This window comes from Brachycentrus maculatus, unplaced genomic scaffold (genome assembly GCF_059751285.1).
Source record: "Brachycentrus maculatus isolate JH-2025_06_01 unplaced genomic scaffold, ASM5975128v1 h1tg000117l, whole genome shotgun sequence".
NCBI lineage: Eukaryota > Metazoa > Arthropoda > Insecta > Trichoptera > Brachycentridae > Brachycentrus > Brachycentrus maculatus.
In genome coordinates this window covers 2151440-2169129 of record NW_028280870.1, presented here as the reverse complement: position 1 = coordinate 2169129, position 17690 = coordinate 2151440, and the positions used below count along the sequence as shown (strand labels likewise).

The following is a 17690-nucleotide window of genomic DNA, read 5'->3' as shown; positions in this document are numbered from 1 at the left end:
TGCTATATTAATTTCTTAATATTTCTCTAGAGATAATCTCGACTAATTCTTTATGTTTTCTTTTAAATGTGTCTCAAATCTTCGGATGGCGGTCAGGCTATAAGAATATATGGATGTAGTACGAGTATTGTATTGTATATAATAATGAGTATGATATTTTAACACATGACTTTAATATTAAGTTTTAAACAAGTAACACTTCTAAAGTTAACTCTTAGTTTTACATATTTCCAAATGGAAATGAATTTCCTAAATTGATTTGATGTTACCCGTAATATTATACTTTTATTTAATGTAAATAATAAAGAGAATAAATCACTTAATTATAAAATATAATTCCTTTTATAATAAAATCTATACAGATAACTATATTTTTCATCCTTCTGTCAAATCCCTGAATTAACGTAATGTATTTAGATACCCTTTTCCTGGCTGTTGATATCATATGGAATTGCGTTTTGATTTAGACCACAATAGACGTCTATGAAGGAAATTCACATGTACACTGAACTCACATGTATTTTATATGGTAGATGTGTTCCACGCAATACCGCATAAAAAAGACGGATTTCGAAAATTCAAAACTAATACTGATACTTGTTGACAAATTATGTTGAATTATTTTTTGCATTGTGTTTTTAAAAAATGTGTCAAAAGGGAGCTCAGTGTATGTACGTCATTTGTTTTAATATCAGCATAGAAGATTTCTTGTATCATCAAGCATAGATTAGTCATGTGTTTAAACTGTTTTGTTTGAATTTTTATTCAAAAGAAATTCTGATTAAGATGAAGTTTTACAAAATATTACAAGCTTCAAATGTTTTTGTTTTAAAGGTTATTTATGAATACAAATTCATGTCAATTTAAAAATAAGTACATATGTATTTGTATTTGTTTTTCAGGAAAGAGCTTTTTTTTAAATGTTTATTCATTTTTTTTTACAGCTTAGTAGACTCAGAAATCTGTGTTTAATTTAAAATTAATACATAAACTAAAATGGAGTTCTACAAATTAAAAGCCAAATCAACAAATAAATAAATAATATATTCATTTTTGTTGTGCCAAAATAGTTTTTTCATCTTCACATTGTTTATCATCCTGAGTGGGATGGATTGCCAAAAAAAACATTGTTTATAAATAATATAAAACAGGTACGTACATTTAAGACCGCAAATAATGTGTATTTTTAAAGAAGCTCAAATATTTGGTAAATTATGTAAATATGGAGTGTTAGTGAAAATAAATAAATGTAACTTATCAATTCTCCTTTAAAGTGACAAACTCAAATCATTAATTTATCGTTTTGATAGTATCCATCATATATTTCTAATAAATATTATATTCACGCTCGATTATTTGTTTAAACATATATTTACATATTCTATTTTTAAAATGAGACAGTAAACTACATTCAATATAACGATTGAAAAAAACACAAAATTTTAACAAAAATGCCTGTTTTGTTGAAGCATTTTCTTTGTTTATTTAATTCTTGTTTTATGGGACCAAATATTTATTTCGAAGTCTTCTAATTTCTTGTAATAATGTCATAATACTTTTTATTAAAGATAGAAATGACCCTTGTTTATTATATTTCCTTGTTTACATAAGAATAACTAGAAATGTTTAGTATGTATGAATGTTGTGGCGTACCCAAATATTTATGTGATATGTAATTAATTTTTTACTTCTCATTTTGCACTTAAAATGTGGAACTTAATTTTTAAGAAAGTTGTTCAAAAAGAGATCTTATTTTTCAAAAAAATCCGAAATATTATTTTATGTATATTGGCGATGTGAAATTATTATTTAAGTCTAAGTTTTATATTTTCAGTTATTACGATCGAGTGTAAAAAAATTAAATGGATATGAAATTTTATATTCTCTTTTATGTTCTCAAATTCTAGGATATCGGAAGTAATTTATATTTCCAATTTGCATTTTTTAAGGTGCCGGAAATGTACTAAAAATGAATGGAGACACTTTCAGAATCTCTCATTGTTATTGTGAAATATGTCTGTTAGTTTATTAATGTATATTGTTTAGTCAAAATATTATAAACTTTTATATTTTTTGTTATTCACGTACAAGGACCATGTTCATTTAAATATATTTTTAACGTAATTTTGCATTTTATTCCCTTTGAAACTTATATTTCCAAAAAGACACCCCATTTTTGAACACATTTAGTTTTGCAAACCTGACCATGCAGAATTATATATATTTTTCAAAAACCTATGTCTACATGCTTTTACACCAAAGTCTTAGTATAAATATGAGCCGATGTCTCAGTGCCTTCTATACATGTAAAAACTACCTACTTTACAAAAGTTTAAATAATTGGCAATTAGCAGGCTTGAGTTTCGAGTAGTTATTTTTTGTCTGTTCATACATTAGCAGTTTTAGACAAAGGAATCAATGATGGTTGATAGGTGAAAATGATTTTCATTAGTCTTTTAGGTAAATCATTAGATTAAGTATTCATTAATGGTAAATTATTATTAAAGCACAAAATTAAAATTTTATGTAAGGTAATTTTTCTGATAATTGCAGAATTAGTACTCCAAATATTGATTATTAACCGTTAAGAGTGCTCAGAATCGATGTATTGACTCTGGTATACTTAGCCAAAAGCGAAGCCATTGATGTACCGACAATTACGCCAGTGCATTTTGGCGGTCTAGCTGGAAGGTTAGGTCGCAGCGTACGCATTTCTAAAGTTCTGATTCGTCAATAATATTCACTAATAAACAAAATTAATTAATTTTTAGTGAGAAATATAAATACATTATTTGTAAAAACCTATTGTTTTCGCACTTACAATGTCCACTAAATTTTAAATGGACCATTTTCACAAAAAATTATCAGCAATTTTAGCATACACATGGATAAGAAAAATCTCAGCACTAAAATGGGTGAACATTCCAAATCACTGGCATAGCTATAACTCTAATCTCCATCCAATAAAACAAAAATGAACAGCCTAGGAGCATATAATTTATTGAATACCAAAGAAAAATGTACAGGTTTTTAACAGATATTTACTTAATATTGTATCGGACTAAAGAGTTAATGTGCGCTCTCCCACAACTCTCTCTCCGCCCTCTCCTTTTTCACTTGTTGAATGATGGGCTCCAGATAGCGGTTGTTCAGGTCATCCTCGAACTTGGTCCATTGCTCTTTGGGCAAGTGGATCTTCTGGAGGGAGAGTTGGGCGGCGCGGATCATGCGGAAGTTGCGCTCGTCCACGATCTTGGCGGGAAGGCGGCGGATGGCTTCCTGGACGTCCTCATTTTCGTAAAGAATATCGTCACGGAACAGACCTGCAAAATGTAGACATGTCATTAAAAATGAAACTTACGATTTGTACATACATCGAGATATTGCGTAAAATGTATTTATTTAAAAATCTTTATATTACAGTTTTTATAATACAACCCTAATGTATGGATGTGAAGCATGGAGTTGGCAGTTGGCCTTCCTCTCCTCCTTTTTCCAACTACATTCGCCTCGTGAATTTGTTTTACCGTTCTTTCCTCACTTATTTCCACATGTCCAAACTATCCTAACACACACATCTCAGCTTTGCATTCTTCCCTTATTTCACCCTTCGAACATCTTTCGTGCATAGTTTTGTTGCACATTCATCTAAGATAAGGGTGACCAACCTGCGGCCTGCGAGCTTGATGCGGCCCGCGGCGCCCTTGCGTTTGTTTTTTTTTTTTTAATTAAAGGAATAACCCGCAAAGCGTCTATTTTAGATGCTTGTCTGCAGGTAGGATAGTAAGGATAGGGAAGGTAAAATGTGAAAAACACATCACAAACACCCGGACCAATTGAAAATAAATCTTTCTTGAATTCATTTTGCAATTGGCGGGAATCGAACCCGCGACACCAGTTTCGCAGTCGAGCGTCTACCCAACTACGCCACAGCGCCTGCCTCCAGTTATATGTCCTAATTGATAATTTTGATTATTAAAATTGATAAATATGTTTATTACTACACAGATACATTTTTTATTGGTTCAATATGTGTTTTCTTCTCACATCTGGTCGTAGTAATGTTTTTTTTCACAATTACCCTGATTGTACTTTCTGATAACCTCTGCAATCAAATTATTTATGATACTTCGTTGTATTTTTTAAATTTTATTATTACTGTCTGTATCAATGGTCATCAATGTGGCTCGGGGTGCAATTTGGGTCGGCCAGGCCTGGTCTAAGGAATCACATTTCGACTGCATTCAGTCTACTTTCCATCTTTCTTTTGCCAACTCCATGCTTTACATGCATACATAAGGGCTGAGACTAGGACTCCGTTGTATACTGCCAGTTTAATAAATAAAAAAAATAGTAGAAATATTTTAAATGATGAAATTAGCAATTGAAATCGTTGACATTTATTGTAATGATGTACAAACAACAAAATTTCAGAAAGAGATGTTTCTTCTGGTCCCTAACTGGAGGAGCATTCCATGCTATCGGTTCCACAACAGCAAAGGTACGCTAGCCAAACTTAGTGCGCTGGTTGCGAACTGGTAAGATCACTACCCATAATAATTATTGTAGCCGATCGGAGCATGAGACGTCTATCAATAATGTGTAAACGGTCTATGAACTTCAAATAGTGCTTTCCAAAAAAGCAGCTATCAGTAAAAACACACGGAAGAAGAGAGAGAAGTTAAAGACACTAAAGAATAGAAAGCAAGGGTGTCTCTACTCGTTTGGGGAGAGAACTACGTATTATAATACGAGGCAAAGTTGAAGGTGAATAAAGCATAGCAAGAAGACAACTTAACAAAAGCGTTATTTATACAACAATCTAAACTATTTGTGGCTATGGAATATGATAAGCAATAAGGTGTGAATAGGGAGCTGCATTTTATAAATACTATATTTAACAAATAAAAATTATATCGTAATGATTAATATATTATCCATACCATATTTATTGAATCCCGCACTGTTGTAGCACCATCTCCTGAGACCCACTAAAACATAGGTGGAAAATTATGTAACGCAATGTCGAAGTAAATATACACATGAAAACATCATTCTAAAAAATATATAATTATGTGTCTATCTTACTCCACGATGCAGGTAATTTTGATGCAGCCATGTCGTTTCAGATAATTTTCAGACGTAAAATTACTAATAGAACACTTCGCTGGTGAAGAAACGCCACAAACACGACGAAAATCTCCTGTACGGATCACTAATAACCATAGAAATAATTTTAAAGTGACAGCCTTCCAATGACAAAAAATATCAAGGTAGGTATTTCGTTTTCTCGTACCTACTTACAATATATAAAGTGGGCTATACAACAGTAAAATATAAAGCATTTAGGCTGGATGCACACATACGTTTTCAAAATTCTATATCTGAATCGGAGCTTACACGAAACCATAGCTAGCTATATAGTTACAGAACTCATACTAAAACTGTGCGCAGCGCACATGTTCGTTTTTGTTTTTTAATGGGATATCAAATGTTCGTTTCAAATACATTAAAACAAATTCGATTTACAAATCATGGTTTTAATTTGCGCAAAAATTAAAAACTCATTAATTTATCCCGAACCGAAATGTTTTCGTTCTGAAACCCCGAAACGGAAAACGTATGTCAAAATCGAATCCTAAAACCCACGTATGCTTTTGCCCTCATATAGATGGCTGTGCAAAGAGTAATGGCGGCGACAGTCATCGTGAACATGGCTGAAATACGGTGGAAATGTCAATAAAGAAAAATATTGCTATTAATAATTGACTGCACTTGTATGAAATCGTGCCGCTCTCCGAGTGAAGATTTTTTATTTGTGTTTATTCCCGAACACTCGTGCTCATCATGAACGGTTTAAGTCTCAGTGAACTTTGTTGTCTGTTTTGTTGTCCGCCATGCCCAGGGAGAATCGCTGCAAAGTTAGCATTTCTTCCTCCGGACCCGACTTACGCCTTTATCGCGGACGATACTGGCTCGACAAAATACACTCTCAACTTGACCGAAAGGGCAGAATGGCAGTATTCAGACAGGGAAAAAGAAAACGTCGAAGGGTTTTTCTCCAGGACTTCAAGGGGTAACAGAATAGCTTGTCTGTTCGTCAGGTGCAGCACCAACGCCAGATTCACTATTCTGTTTTCACACGGGAACGCCGTAGACTTAGGGCAAATGAGCAGTTTTTATTTGGGGCTGGGTACCAGGATTAACTGTAATATATTTAGCTACGACTACTCCGGGTACGGTGTGAGTGGAGGTAAGCCCTCGGAGAAGAACTTGTACGCCGATATCGACGCCGCGTGGCTCGCGCTGAGGACCCGCTACGGCATCAGCCCCGAGAACATCATCCTGTACGGACAGAGCATCGGCACGGTCCCCACCGTGGACTTGGCCTCCCGCTACGAGGTGGGAGCCGTCATCCTGCACTCTCCACTCATGTCCGGGATGCGAGTGGCCTTCCCCAACACCAAGAGAACTTGGTTCTTTGATGCATTTCCTAGGTAATTTTACTTATCTTTTTCCTTCTTCAATTCTGCTTTACATCATATTAATAATAATTTTGGATAATTTATATCGCGACATTTTTGTAAATTACTACCTCAAGGGCGCTTGTTGTCCAATAAAATATTAACCGATCTAAATACTCGCTAGAAACCTATTCCATTCTTAATGTGCCAGTATTTTTACATAAAACTTGGTAACTTAAAAAATTACTTTAGAAAACATGTTTTTTTTATTCAACTTATAAAATGGAAAAATCACAAGATTAGCGCTTTAAATATGAATTATACAAAGCATTAAAAATTAACACATCGTTGTCGGCGGTTTTTTCATCAACCCGACCTTAATTATACTCAGTCTACCACCAGACCCTCAATATACTAATCACCAGTAACCGCAAACCCAATTCCCATCTGTACAATGTTTTTTGGCTTCTCTTGCGCTCTACCAACAGTATGTAAAAGACGCTCTTAGGCGTTTCCCGCAAACAATGTGTTAAAAAAGATGAACTCAGTATTTTTAAAATATTACAAATCTATTTCAAGCCATAAATAATAAATAACCTCTTTTCAGTTTGCATAAAAACATGTAGGTACTTTACTAATTATTTGTGAACAATTATTATTATTTGTGAATATTTCATCGATATTACAAAACAATTTATTGAGAATACATCCTCAATGTCACGTGAAGCTATTTTCATTAAGCTTCTGTGTAAACAAATATTTATGTTTAATAAACATATTTTTACATTTCTGTTCTGAAAATTTGGACTGAGTACTTAATATTCTAACGGCATATGGAAAAGTTGCTGATAGAACAAATACTCCGCTTACTGCACAATAAAATAACACGGTCATATCAATATAAATATGTCCTTTGTTTTCTTCTTCTTCCCCCCCCAATGGTGCATAGGGCACTCCATCGTATAGAAGCAGTGTTATCTTAGGCATTAAATACGCAAAGGAGAGGTGATTAGCCTTGTGCTTCAGGTACCAGTCCAGGGTAATATTGAATAAATATTAGAGTGAAAAAATCAATAGTATTTATTTGACCCTCCCCCCTGGGAATCAAACCCAGGACCTTCAGAACGGTACCCAAGCGTCCTGACCATTACACTACGGAGGTGGACAAAAAACCTTTATTTATTTTAAATTCAATTATTAGATATTTAATTTAGTAATTTTTTCATAATTTGTAGAGATTTAGACCTTAAATTTTACAGTAGAAATATATATTTCCTACATAATCCAACTTTTAGACAAATTTTTATCCTCAAGTAAACTAATGCCTATACGTAAACGTATTTCATTTTGTACTTTGTACCATCATCACCTGACTATTTTGTTATAAAAACGAAATGTAATCATTTATGCTAAATTTTCCGCAATATTTTTATGTACTTATTGTGTCGAGTATTCAGTTTTGAAGTATTATTCATAAACAAAAACTATTGAAATGCCACTAATACGAGACACATAGTATAATATTTTTCTATATTTAATACATTTTATTGGGACTTGCAATATTTACTTTCTTCTAACCCTTATCCGAACCGAATGGTGCATAGGGCACTGCATCATATTATTATAGTGTTATCTTGATTGTTACTTGCATAAAGGAAAGGTCATCACTTCTGCGCTTCAGGAACCATTCCAGGGTAATATTAAATAAATATTGGAGTGTAAAATAACTAATATTTATTTTCACTCCCCCTGGGAATCGAATCCGGACCTCAAGCACGATAGCTAAACACGCTAACCATTACACCACGGAGGCGGACAATATTTACTTTATGAAATTTATAAAACACCAACTTTGTTACCACTTTTATTTTTGGTACTATTATTCCAATTTCCATATTCCCTATAATCCAATATTCCATTTTCGAAAAATACTTTCCACGGGTTGGAATAATATTCCAAAAATGAAAGTGGTTAAAAGCAAACTTTGTGTTTTATTATTTTTTATAAAGTTTATTATTTTATTTTATTTATTTTCTGACCAGACCCATAAAAAAGAGTAATTATACGGAAATTACATTTTACAAAACTAGGTTTACAGAAAATTGAAAAGAAGACAGGGTCTGGACTACTCATTGTTTAAATCTTTTCAGATTTACACTGATTAAGACCAGATCATGTCTCCAGTTTACAACACGAAATAAATGAGACATAGAATCAGTATGCCATTTATTATTGTTAATATAGTAATATTATTGTTAATATAGTAATTAAGTCAGCATTTTCTGTGGGTTTTTGCAGATTACATTTTTTTCTTGTATTTAGTTAAATTCCCCATAGGAGTAAACTTCTCCTAAGAATGGATGTTTTACGTTTAATGGATTTGGCTTGAATGGAAGGGTATCCAGATTACAGAGGCACATTTTAAAAGAGAGCGCATAAGTGAATAATAATAAATTTGAATAGTATGGATATTTGCGAAATGTAATAATTAATCGTAGCTAAATTATTTTTTTTATTTATGTATATTTGGTATCTGTTAGATATACTCGAAACGTTTTATTGTTACACTAACAGAGCTTAATCTTATCTGAATTTTTACTTAATTTCACAACTTTTTATCTCATATGACAGTGTGCAAATGTGAATCATATAAAATTTAATTAAGATTGGTTTCTTAGTATCACAAATGTATATCTTATAATATTTACACAATTATCGATGACTTCATGAGTTTATCCTTTAAAGATCAATTGAAATTCTATGAATTATTTCAATACTAAGAGCCAGAAAATGCCTAATCAGAGTATGAAAATAAATATGCAATATACAATACTAGACAACCATATTTATGATTTCGCTATGTACCAGATATCTAATAAATTAACTGGGTAGCCAATATCTGGCCAATACTCTATTGGATTAAACATGCAAGAGCACCCGTTACGCATAGTAATTAGTTTATTGCATGAAATCGAAAACTATATGTTGACTGCAAATACTCTTGGTTTGTACAAGTTTTTAATTTCACAAAATTAAGATGCAAAGCAACAGTTAGGTGCTTAGAGCATAAACAATACAAAATGTTTACATGATTCTTACACTATATTTAAAGTTTGCGTATATTAATTCATCAGGCAGGTAAACATTTATATTTCTGATATTTCAACATCATTTTCACGTGACTAATGCTATTTAAAGCTATATTTAGACTCGCTTGTGCTAGTTTTTAAAATAGTCAATACAACATTGATGTTTAATCTAGACTGCACAAATATTCGATTATCTTTCATTTCAAATCAGCAACTTTTGAAATATTTCTTTTTTTTCATACACACAACACATTTTCATATTAAACAATTAAAATAAATTTTGTAAACTTGTATAAATTTACACAAAATTTATATGGATTTACTTAATACTGCAATGGTATCCCATTAACAAAATTTTCCAAAAAATATGTTTTAAAATTATTACTGACAAATCAACCTAATTGTGGGTTTGAGGAACAAACTAATTCCATCGTCCATTCCATAAAATAATGGTCTTAAATTGTCTGCTCAAAACAAATTAATATTTCTTTTGCGTAGAATTTTAACCTGGCCAGTAGTGTGTTTCTACAAACAAAATGATTTCAGAAGAGTGGTCATTTCTAATTATACAAATTTTCCTTTCTTATACCAAATTATAGTAAATATAAAAAGAACATATTTTTACTTAGAAAGTAATACAAAAAAGGTGATGTTTTGTAGTACAGTAGGAATCGCATTTGGCAACTATGCCGGAAGTCCCGGGTTCGATTCTCAGATAAATAAAAAAAATACTATCGATTTTTCATTTTAATATTTATTTTAAATCCAGACTGGTTACCTTAATTAATTATCAAGATAACATTGCGTCAAGGTAATGCAGTGCCTTATGCACCATTGGGTTTAGATGAGGATGTGAGGAATATTTTTACAAATAAAAATATCAGTGGTAAAAAATTACTAGCAATTATTGGACTTCACCTAACAAAAATTCTGACAAAGGGCCATAAACTCATAAATTGTTCCAACATGCTATTTTAGAAAAATCCATCCGCTACAAAATTTGTATGTATCGTAGTAACTTAATCTAGTATTGTTGCTAGCTTTACAATACAATTTGTCAATAACTTCAGTAGAGTAATAAATTGTGTTCTGATTTATATATTTTAACTTGCTGAGCGATAAAATACTGGTAGATTGTACCGTTTTTATGTAGTACTTTAACCACCCTACCTTCGGGCTATTCTCAGGCATATTTTTATAAAAACAATAAAAAAAATCACAACGTTTGTTGTCACAAAATATTATCAGGAATGAAACCTGACAAAAATTTGACCGTGTATCCGGTACATTAAATATTTTTAAATATTACATTAAATAGTACATTAAATATTTTTGGGACAGATATCTTTTCTCGTGCGCATAGTAGGTCATCGTAGGTCATACGGGTTAGCGCGGAATGGTGAAGAAAAACCGCACGTATCACGTATGTTAGTATGTGTAGGGTGGTTAAAGAACATCTTCATGAGTGTTCTGACTATTCAATTCAAATCAACATCGATATGTGCGCAATGTTCTGAAACACTTTAGTATGATTTAAAAAAAATCTAATATATATGAATAGAATTAATACTTAAAAATTCACAGCTGTGCAGGTTAATAATAGATTATGGAATTGAACAAAGTGAACGCTAATTCAATCAATGAAATAAGCATCTCTCCACTATTGGAACATTTTTGTGTTTTGCAATAATGAAGTCTTTCATGCAATTCACTCCGCCAATCAGTGATAGCATAATGCTATTCTTCTTCTTCTTCTTTATGTGCCATGTCAGGTCTCCCCGAGGTCAACTATCACCTTTTTAATACAGGCAATAATTGTTCCTGTCTTGGGCAGTTCTAAACAGCGCCTCAACTGTTCTTATCCCAGCCGATCTCGTATTTTCCGGAGCCAGCTGATTTGCCTTCCGTGTGTTGAACATGGCTTCCATCTCCATACAAATATCGCAGCCACGTATTGAACACGGGAGTCGTTTTGAATAAAGATAAGGATTCATAGCCGGTATCATGTATTTTAAAAACACGAAGGAATTCACTTATTTAAGACTTCTCGCTTAAAAAAAAAAAAACACCTTATCATTCATCATTCACTTTGTGTAATACCAATTAAGGTGGTATTACACAAAGTGAGTGTTGAAAAGAGTGTTATATTACCATAACACAAAGTTAACAATGTTTTTAATGTACAAAATAAATTAAGTTTATTTTATACGCATTGAATGCGTTGCTTATTCTGAATTTTTATAATTTTTTTTAAAATGCTAATCCTTTGTATTGTTTCCAGCATTGACAAGGTGCCTAAAGTCACCTCACCAGTTCTGGTGATCCACGGGACAGAGGACGAGGTGATAGACTTCTCCCACGGACTGGCCATCTACGAACGGTGTCCGAGGGCAGTGGAACCGCTTTGGGTTGAAGTAAGTCTACTTACCATACATGTGCCTGATGAGTTATCGTTAGTTTTTCCTTGGCCTGATTGGAATGGTATGCGTTACTTTTTACGAATGGTAGCCGCGGATGAAATACTACTTAATACTAAATACTTTACTTAAGGGCGCTTTGATTAAACTGTGAAATTAAATCTGATATTAAATTATGGGATAAAGAAAATGTTAGAAATAACAAATGACTCAAGATACTAAAAATATATTTATCAAATGGAAAATTCATGCCCCTAATTTGCCTTAGCTAATAAAAACATAATTGTTTTGCTTATTTGAGTCTCAAGAGAGAGATTCTCTTAGATTCAGCTCATATTTTTTCATGTTTTAGTTCATATTTTTCTCTCAGTTTACAAAATAATTAAATTTGCGTATCATTCGATTAGCGATTAAATCACAATCCATATGATTTTATTTTTATACGGAATGGATTTGGTAAGATAAAATATTTTTATAATAATGTAATATGATGAAGATAATTAAAAGAAACTGTTGTTTCAGGGTGCGGGCCACAATGATGTAGAGTTATATAACCAATACTTGGAGCGACTGAAGCAATTTGTTTCGGTAGAGTTGCTCAACTGACAACGACTGCAGGCCCCCACAGGCCAGAAAACAGGAGAGGACCCGAATCCAGCTTCCACAGTCAGCTCCGACACCGCCAGCTCCGTCACCGAGAAGCTCCTCTAGCTAGCGGGGGCCGGGTCCAACCACTTGGCCGGCCCCAAACACAACGCTTCCTCCGGAGCCGATCTCCTACGCTCCAGCCCCCGGCAATGGTACCAGTCCACGGCCGAAGCCAGGATGGAGAGATTCATCAAAATGGCTATCATGCAGGACACCGAGGATGAAAAGTTCAACGTCAGCATAAACATCATAGGCACCGAGTCCCCGGAGCCGGCGGTCGCACGCGTCCGGCGCCCCGTCCACTCGCGCAGCAACAGCGACGTCACTCCCCGCTGCGTGTGCCCCCCGCCCCCGCCCCCTCCACCGCCCCCGCCGCCGCCCGCGCGCCCCCACCCGCGTTCGCGCTCCCTCGGCGCCCGCCCCTCCCACAAGCAGACCGCCCGCCAGCAGCAAACCCTCTCCCTCACCAAGACTTCCATCTCCCACCTCGCGGTAGACTTCTCCCCCCACCTGGAAATCGGAGCCCTGAGTTCTATTTTAGCTAAATGTGAAAAAGTAACGTCGCCAATTTGCAGTCCTCGTAAAATTTGCAGCGAACGAACCTCCCCTAGGGTATCGGTTATTTCCATTCCCGAAGTGAACCCTTCCCTCCTGAGGACCGCTCCCGCGGCGGAGAAGGGCGGCAGTCAGCTCGTGTATGTCCCTTCGGATCCTTGGACCAAGCAGTCGGACAGCGATCCCAGAAATGCCAATAAGTTGATTCGGACCAACCACTTGTCGTTGGAATGCTCGCCCGCTGATAATGGCCCCTGGGTCCTCAATTCCTCCTCCAAAGCGTATTCCCAATCCCAACGCCAACTCTACAGAAAAACTAAATCGTTTTCCAAACAAAAAAGTGCCGGAGACGCTCGAAAGATAGAAAGTCTGTCCTCCAATACGCGTATTTCTAACCTCGCCGTCCGTCGTAATTCTAAGTTGGAGCGGTTATCCCCCGTTTCCTGTAACAGCTGTCTGTCCACTGACACTTGCAAGTGCGCGGATGACACCCTCAGCCTGAACATCCCTCTGTCTCCCGCATCGCTGGACCGGTCTCCCGACTACCTGTTGCCTCCCCGTTCCAGCCCGCTGCGATTATCCGCCGACAAACAGGGGGCGATGAAGAAATCCCCCGTCGCTACTAAGAACAAGGCGCGTTCCTCTCCGATCAACAGTATCAAATGTCTGCATGACTTTGAGTCCTCCGAAATTGATACGAAATCGGGAATGGTGTGCACTTGTAACGCTCAAAAGCTAGGCTGGATATCTCCTCGCCCTTCCCCGAGGAAGGCTTTGCCGAGGTCGGATCGCCTGTCCCTGACCGAGGATAAGGAGATCTCGGATGTAGCGAGCGGGAAGGGGAGTTTCTTCGAGACTTCCTCTACAAATAACTTGTACCCTAATGGAATCTCGGCTAACGACAGTCCTCACAAGTGCGATATTGCGGAAACTAGATCTACTCCGACGGAAGTGAAGGAATCCGGTGATCCTCTTCTAGAAACTACTTGTTAACGTTTTCGGTACTTTTTTATTTCACTCCTCTAGTTAAAGTAAATATAACGGAGGATGGTAAATGTAACGGTTTTCACTTTGTAATTTAAGGTATTTAAGTAAACTTATCATCAACACCCGTAATGGAACCACTCAATCAAAAATGTAAAATTAAGATTGTTGAATTTTTCGAAGGTTGTATTCTAAATAAGATATTTTCCTTCCATAGTTTCCTGGTACGGCGACGAGGCCGGGAAGTGTCGCGGAGGTGTCCCACTTAGTGTAGGTTATATCTCCGTAGGAAGCCGGAAGTGGACTCTGAAACTCGAGACAATTATTATGTTTTAGTGAAATGTTCGGCTGGCGCTCGCTCTGTTGCGTCGCGTCGGCGTCCTGTCGATCTTAAATAAAATATTGTGATTATTGGAAAATGTTATCAAAAGACTGCGTATGGTTTCAAACGATGTATGTATTCTGAAGTTAACTCGTATATCTCCACGTTTGGTTCTTCTCGAACTAGAACTTATATAAATATATATCATAAATTCATTGAGTAGGATTAATTTGTTTATATAGTTGTTAATTTAGCCTACTACCTTTTCCCATTATGTGTTTGTTGACCTTTTTATTGAAATTGAATGTCTTCCGGAAAAACTATTATTTTGTACGTATTTCGATGGAAGAAGCGGATGAAGAGAGGAAAAGGGGGCATTGAACATAAACAAATCTTTTCCAAGTCGACTAGAGGGTATTACAAACTCGATGTACTTATAGTCTTTTGTTTTATTGTTATGTGCTATGTATGGACATCGTTCAATATTTTTTACTTGTATAGTTTTTTTAATTTTATTTTTACAATACTATTTCCTTGTATACTAAGAGTGTTGTAATAGTTTGTCGGTTTAATTTGTAAATTGACAATTATGGACGTCATATTTATTCATCTCGAATGAACATGATAAAATGACACATGTAATTATATTGTTTAAAAAAATATACACATACATAGTAAGACCCCCCCCTTAATGCGGGAATGCGTTCCAGTGATACACTTGTATCTTTATATCAAACACGCCGCTAGACTACACGTGAATATCGAAGCAACATGATTATGGGCGATTTCGGGGAAAACCAATGAAGTGCGATTTCAGGGAATCCCAATATTACCACGTAATACTGAAACAGCATTAAGCTGGGTCTTATACTGTTTAGTTTCATATTATTTTTTTAAAAATAAGGTCTATATATTGAATATTTAATTCCACCGAAATGTTTTCGTATGATTATTAAATTTTCAATATGTGCGACAACTTGCAATATTAAACTGGTCTTATTTTTACGAAAGAAGAAAATTTGACAGGTTGGGAAAACTATTAATGATGCCATTTTGTAAACTACTCAGTTACTAGTTGCCAAAATGGCCTCCTACTCGCATTTATAGTTCTACTGACACACGGCAATAATAATCATCCGGTAATAATATTTATATTATCGATGTGCATTTTGTCAATTCTTATCACTAAAGGAATAACATTTATTCATCGTAGATACATAAAAGGGTTTCATATCTTCCTGCAGATGTTTCAACCAAGAAGCGGGCATTTTTCTTTTAGATCTTCACCGTTGACTGATTTAATTTTCGGTTAAATTAATAGAGCTTTGAATTATTATAATTATTTTAAAGGTTAAAACATAATCACCTGTTTCGTTCATTTAAAAACTCTAACGGGATATGGTGGATGTTATTCCTTGTGATAAGTTTTTATGCTGTGATAATGTCAGTGACCACTTTTTTATACTATTGCATTATATACCATATTATACTAAATCCAAAAGAAGTAGATGGGGAAGAAGTCAATATTAAAAGGTTTTTTGTATGTTGCATGTATAAATAACAAACTATCATCAACCTCATGTAAAATTAGTTGAAAATTATTATAATATTAAAGAAATCAAATCAAACAGTGTTCATTATTTTCCCCACGTGGTCTTTGCTCCTTATTAAGTAATACACTTCAGAGATGATGCAGTAAACATGGTTAATATGCTAGAAAGAAGGATAAAAAATACCCAATCTGTTGTCTCCACACCTACCAACATTATTGATTTAACTTAGTTTTTTTAGTCAAATTGGTGTACTTGAAATATAAAAATAAAAACACTTGTATGAGATCGCTTTTGAGTTTATTAATGTAAACATGACTAGCTTCGAGAACTATAGATGCATATACAAATTGTTTGTTTTTTCATACGTACATGAGAGCGTCTGTAGTTCTTGAAAATAGTCGTGTTTACATTAATAAACTTGGAATTGGTCTTTTACAAGTTTTTTTTATTCATTGAAAGTATTACGTTATTCCATAAAGTTTATGCTAAATTGATTAATAATAGAACTGATATACTAGTTAAGCATTTATCAGCTTTTAATTCCTTTCAAATTAAGGCCTCATTCCGACATTCCTTAATTTTTTGTTCGATTTCTATATGACAACAATGTGATTTAAAATTATGTTTATTTAAAAAAAAACGCAATTGCCACATGTAATAAAACCAGATAGTAATGCAACCATAACAATTTTTTTAAGAGATGTTTTTGTCGCAGCGGGTAGACATATCGTCGTCTATTCGCTATGACAAAAATATCGGTCAGAATTGACCCGAATTTAGTGCTGATGCAGACACATAGCTTGGATCTAACCCTTATCCCCACCTTATTGAAGTAGTGACCCTTAATTACACGTAGGCGAGGTGATCAGTTCTGTGCTTTAGGTACCAGTACAGGGTAATATTAAAAAACTATTTCAAACTTTGTCAGTATATTTTTATTTATCTTTTTTATTATCTTTTTTTGATGGTTGATATTCATCTTACTCTTATCCGCAACTGATGGTGCACAAGGCACCACATCACATAGATCCAGTGTTATCTGGATCGTTACATACATTAAGGAAATCTTGCACTTTGGGTATCTTCTTTTTCCATGTTCGTTCCATAGGTGAAGCACATGGCCAACACGAGACGTCTCCTTGGCTTCCTCCTAGGTCAGTCGGCATTTCAAATTTCTGCTGAGTATAATTGGTGAATGGTCGTTAGCGGCCTTCCGGGGCGCCGGAATCCTCGAGGTTGGAAGAATTGAAGAACGTTGGGGTCGGAATCCTCAGATATCAGTCCGGAGTAAAATTAAATAAATGTTAGAGTAAAATGTTATTAATATTTATTTTGAGCCCCCTGTAAATCGAACTCTGAACCTCCAGTACAGTAGCCATATACGTCAACCTCTACGCTACGAAGCCGTACTAAACCATAATCTCCTAGATAAGCAAGTTTATACTTATTTATCAAGGAGATAATGCCTATACTAAATATACAATTCAGTTGGCTTGACTGTGAACATTGCCTGTATTAAATGAGTAATTAAAATGTTCATTATGAAGGAATCTTCTCATTATGATGCTCCATACTGAGGGTTTACAATTGTCAATTCAAGGCATCGTGAGGTAGTTGAGTAGATGCAAAACTGGCGTCACAGGTTCGATTCCCACCAA

General features: G+C 34.8%; 2 protein-coding genes across 2 annotated transcripts; one reads left to right on the top strand and one right to left on the bottom strand.

Annotated features, from left to right (window-relative positions):
* Window positions 1-2977: 2977 nt before the first annotated feature.
* Window positions 2978-5220, bottom strand: LOC148309832 (cytochrome b-c1 complex subunit 7-like). Its single transcript, XM_088259375.1, has 3 exons — window positions 5089-5220; window positions 4944-4991; window positions 2978-3323 (listed from the first exon to the last, which is right to left on the bottom strand). The coding sequence occupies exons 1-3, from the start codon at window positions 5117-5119 to the stop codon at window positions 3070-3072; spliced, it is 333 nt and encodes a 110-aa protein (XP_088115501.1). The 5' UTR covers window positions 5120-5220; the 3' UTR covers window positions 2978-3069.
* A 457-nt stretch (window positions 5221-5677) lies between these two features.
* On the top strand, window positions 5678-12633 carry LOC148309831 (alpha/beta hydrolase domain-containing protein 17B). The gene is made up of 3 exons (XM_088259374.1): window positions 5678-6497; window positions 11835-11967; window positions 12493-12633. Exons 1-3 carry the CDS (start codon window positions 5848-5850, stop codon window positions 12574-12576), a joined length of 867 nt encoding a protein of 288 aa, XP_088115500.1. The 5' UTR covers window positions 5678-5847; the 3' UTR covers window positions 12577-12633.
* Window positions 12634-17690: the final 5057 nt, after the last annotated feature.

Bases quoted from the DNA above. Each gene is read 5' to 3' on its own strand.
- LOC148309831 (XM_088259374.1), top strand. From the start codon at position 5,848: ATGAACGGTTTAAGTCTCAGTGAACTTTGTTGTCTGTTTTGTTGTCCG. The intron at 6,498-11,834 runs GTAATTTTACTT...TATTGTTTCCAG, and splicing joins TTCTTTGATGCATTTCCTAG to CATTGACAAGGTGCCTAAAG. The intron at 11,968-12,492 runs GTAAGTCTACTT...CTGTTGTTTCAG, and splicing joins TGGAACCGCTTTGGGTTGAA to GGTGCGGGCCACAATGATGT.
- LOC148309832 (XM_088259375.1), bottom strand. From the start codon at position 5,119: ATGGCTGCATCAAAATTACCTGCATCGTGGA. The intron at 4,992-5,088 runs GTAAGATAGACA...CCTATGTTTTAG, and splicing joins AAAATTACCTGCATCGTGGA to TGGGTCTCAGGAGATGGTGC. The intron at 3,324-4,943 runs GTATGGATAATA...TACATTTTGCAG, and splicing joins TGCGGGATTCAATAAATATG to GTCTGTTCCGTGACGATATT.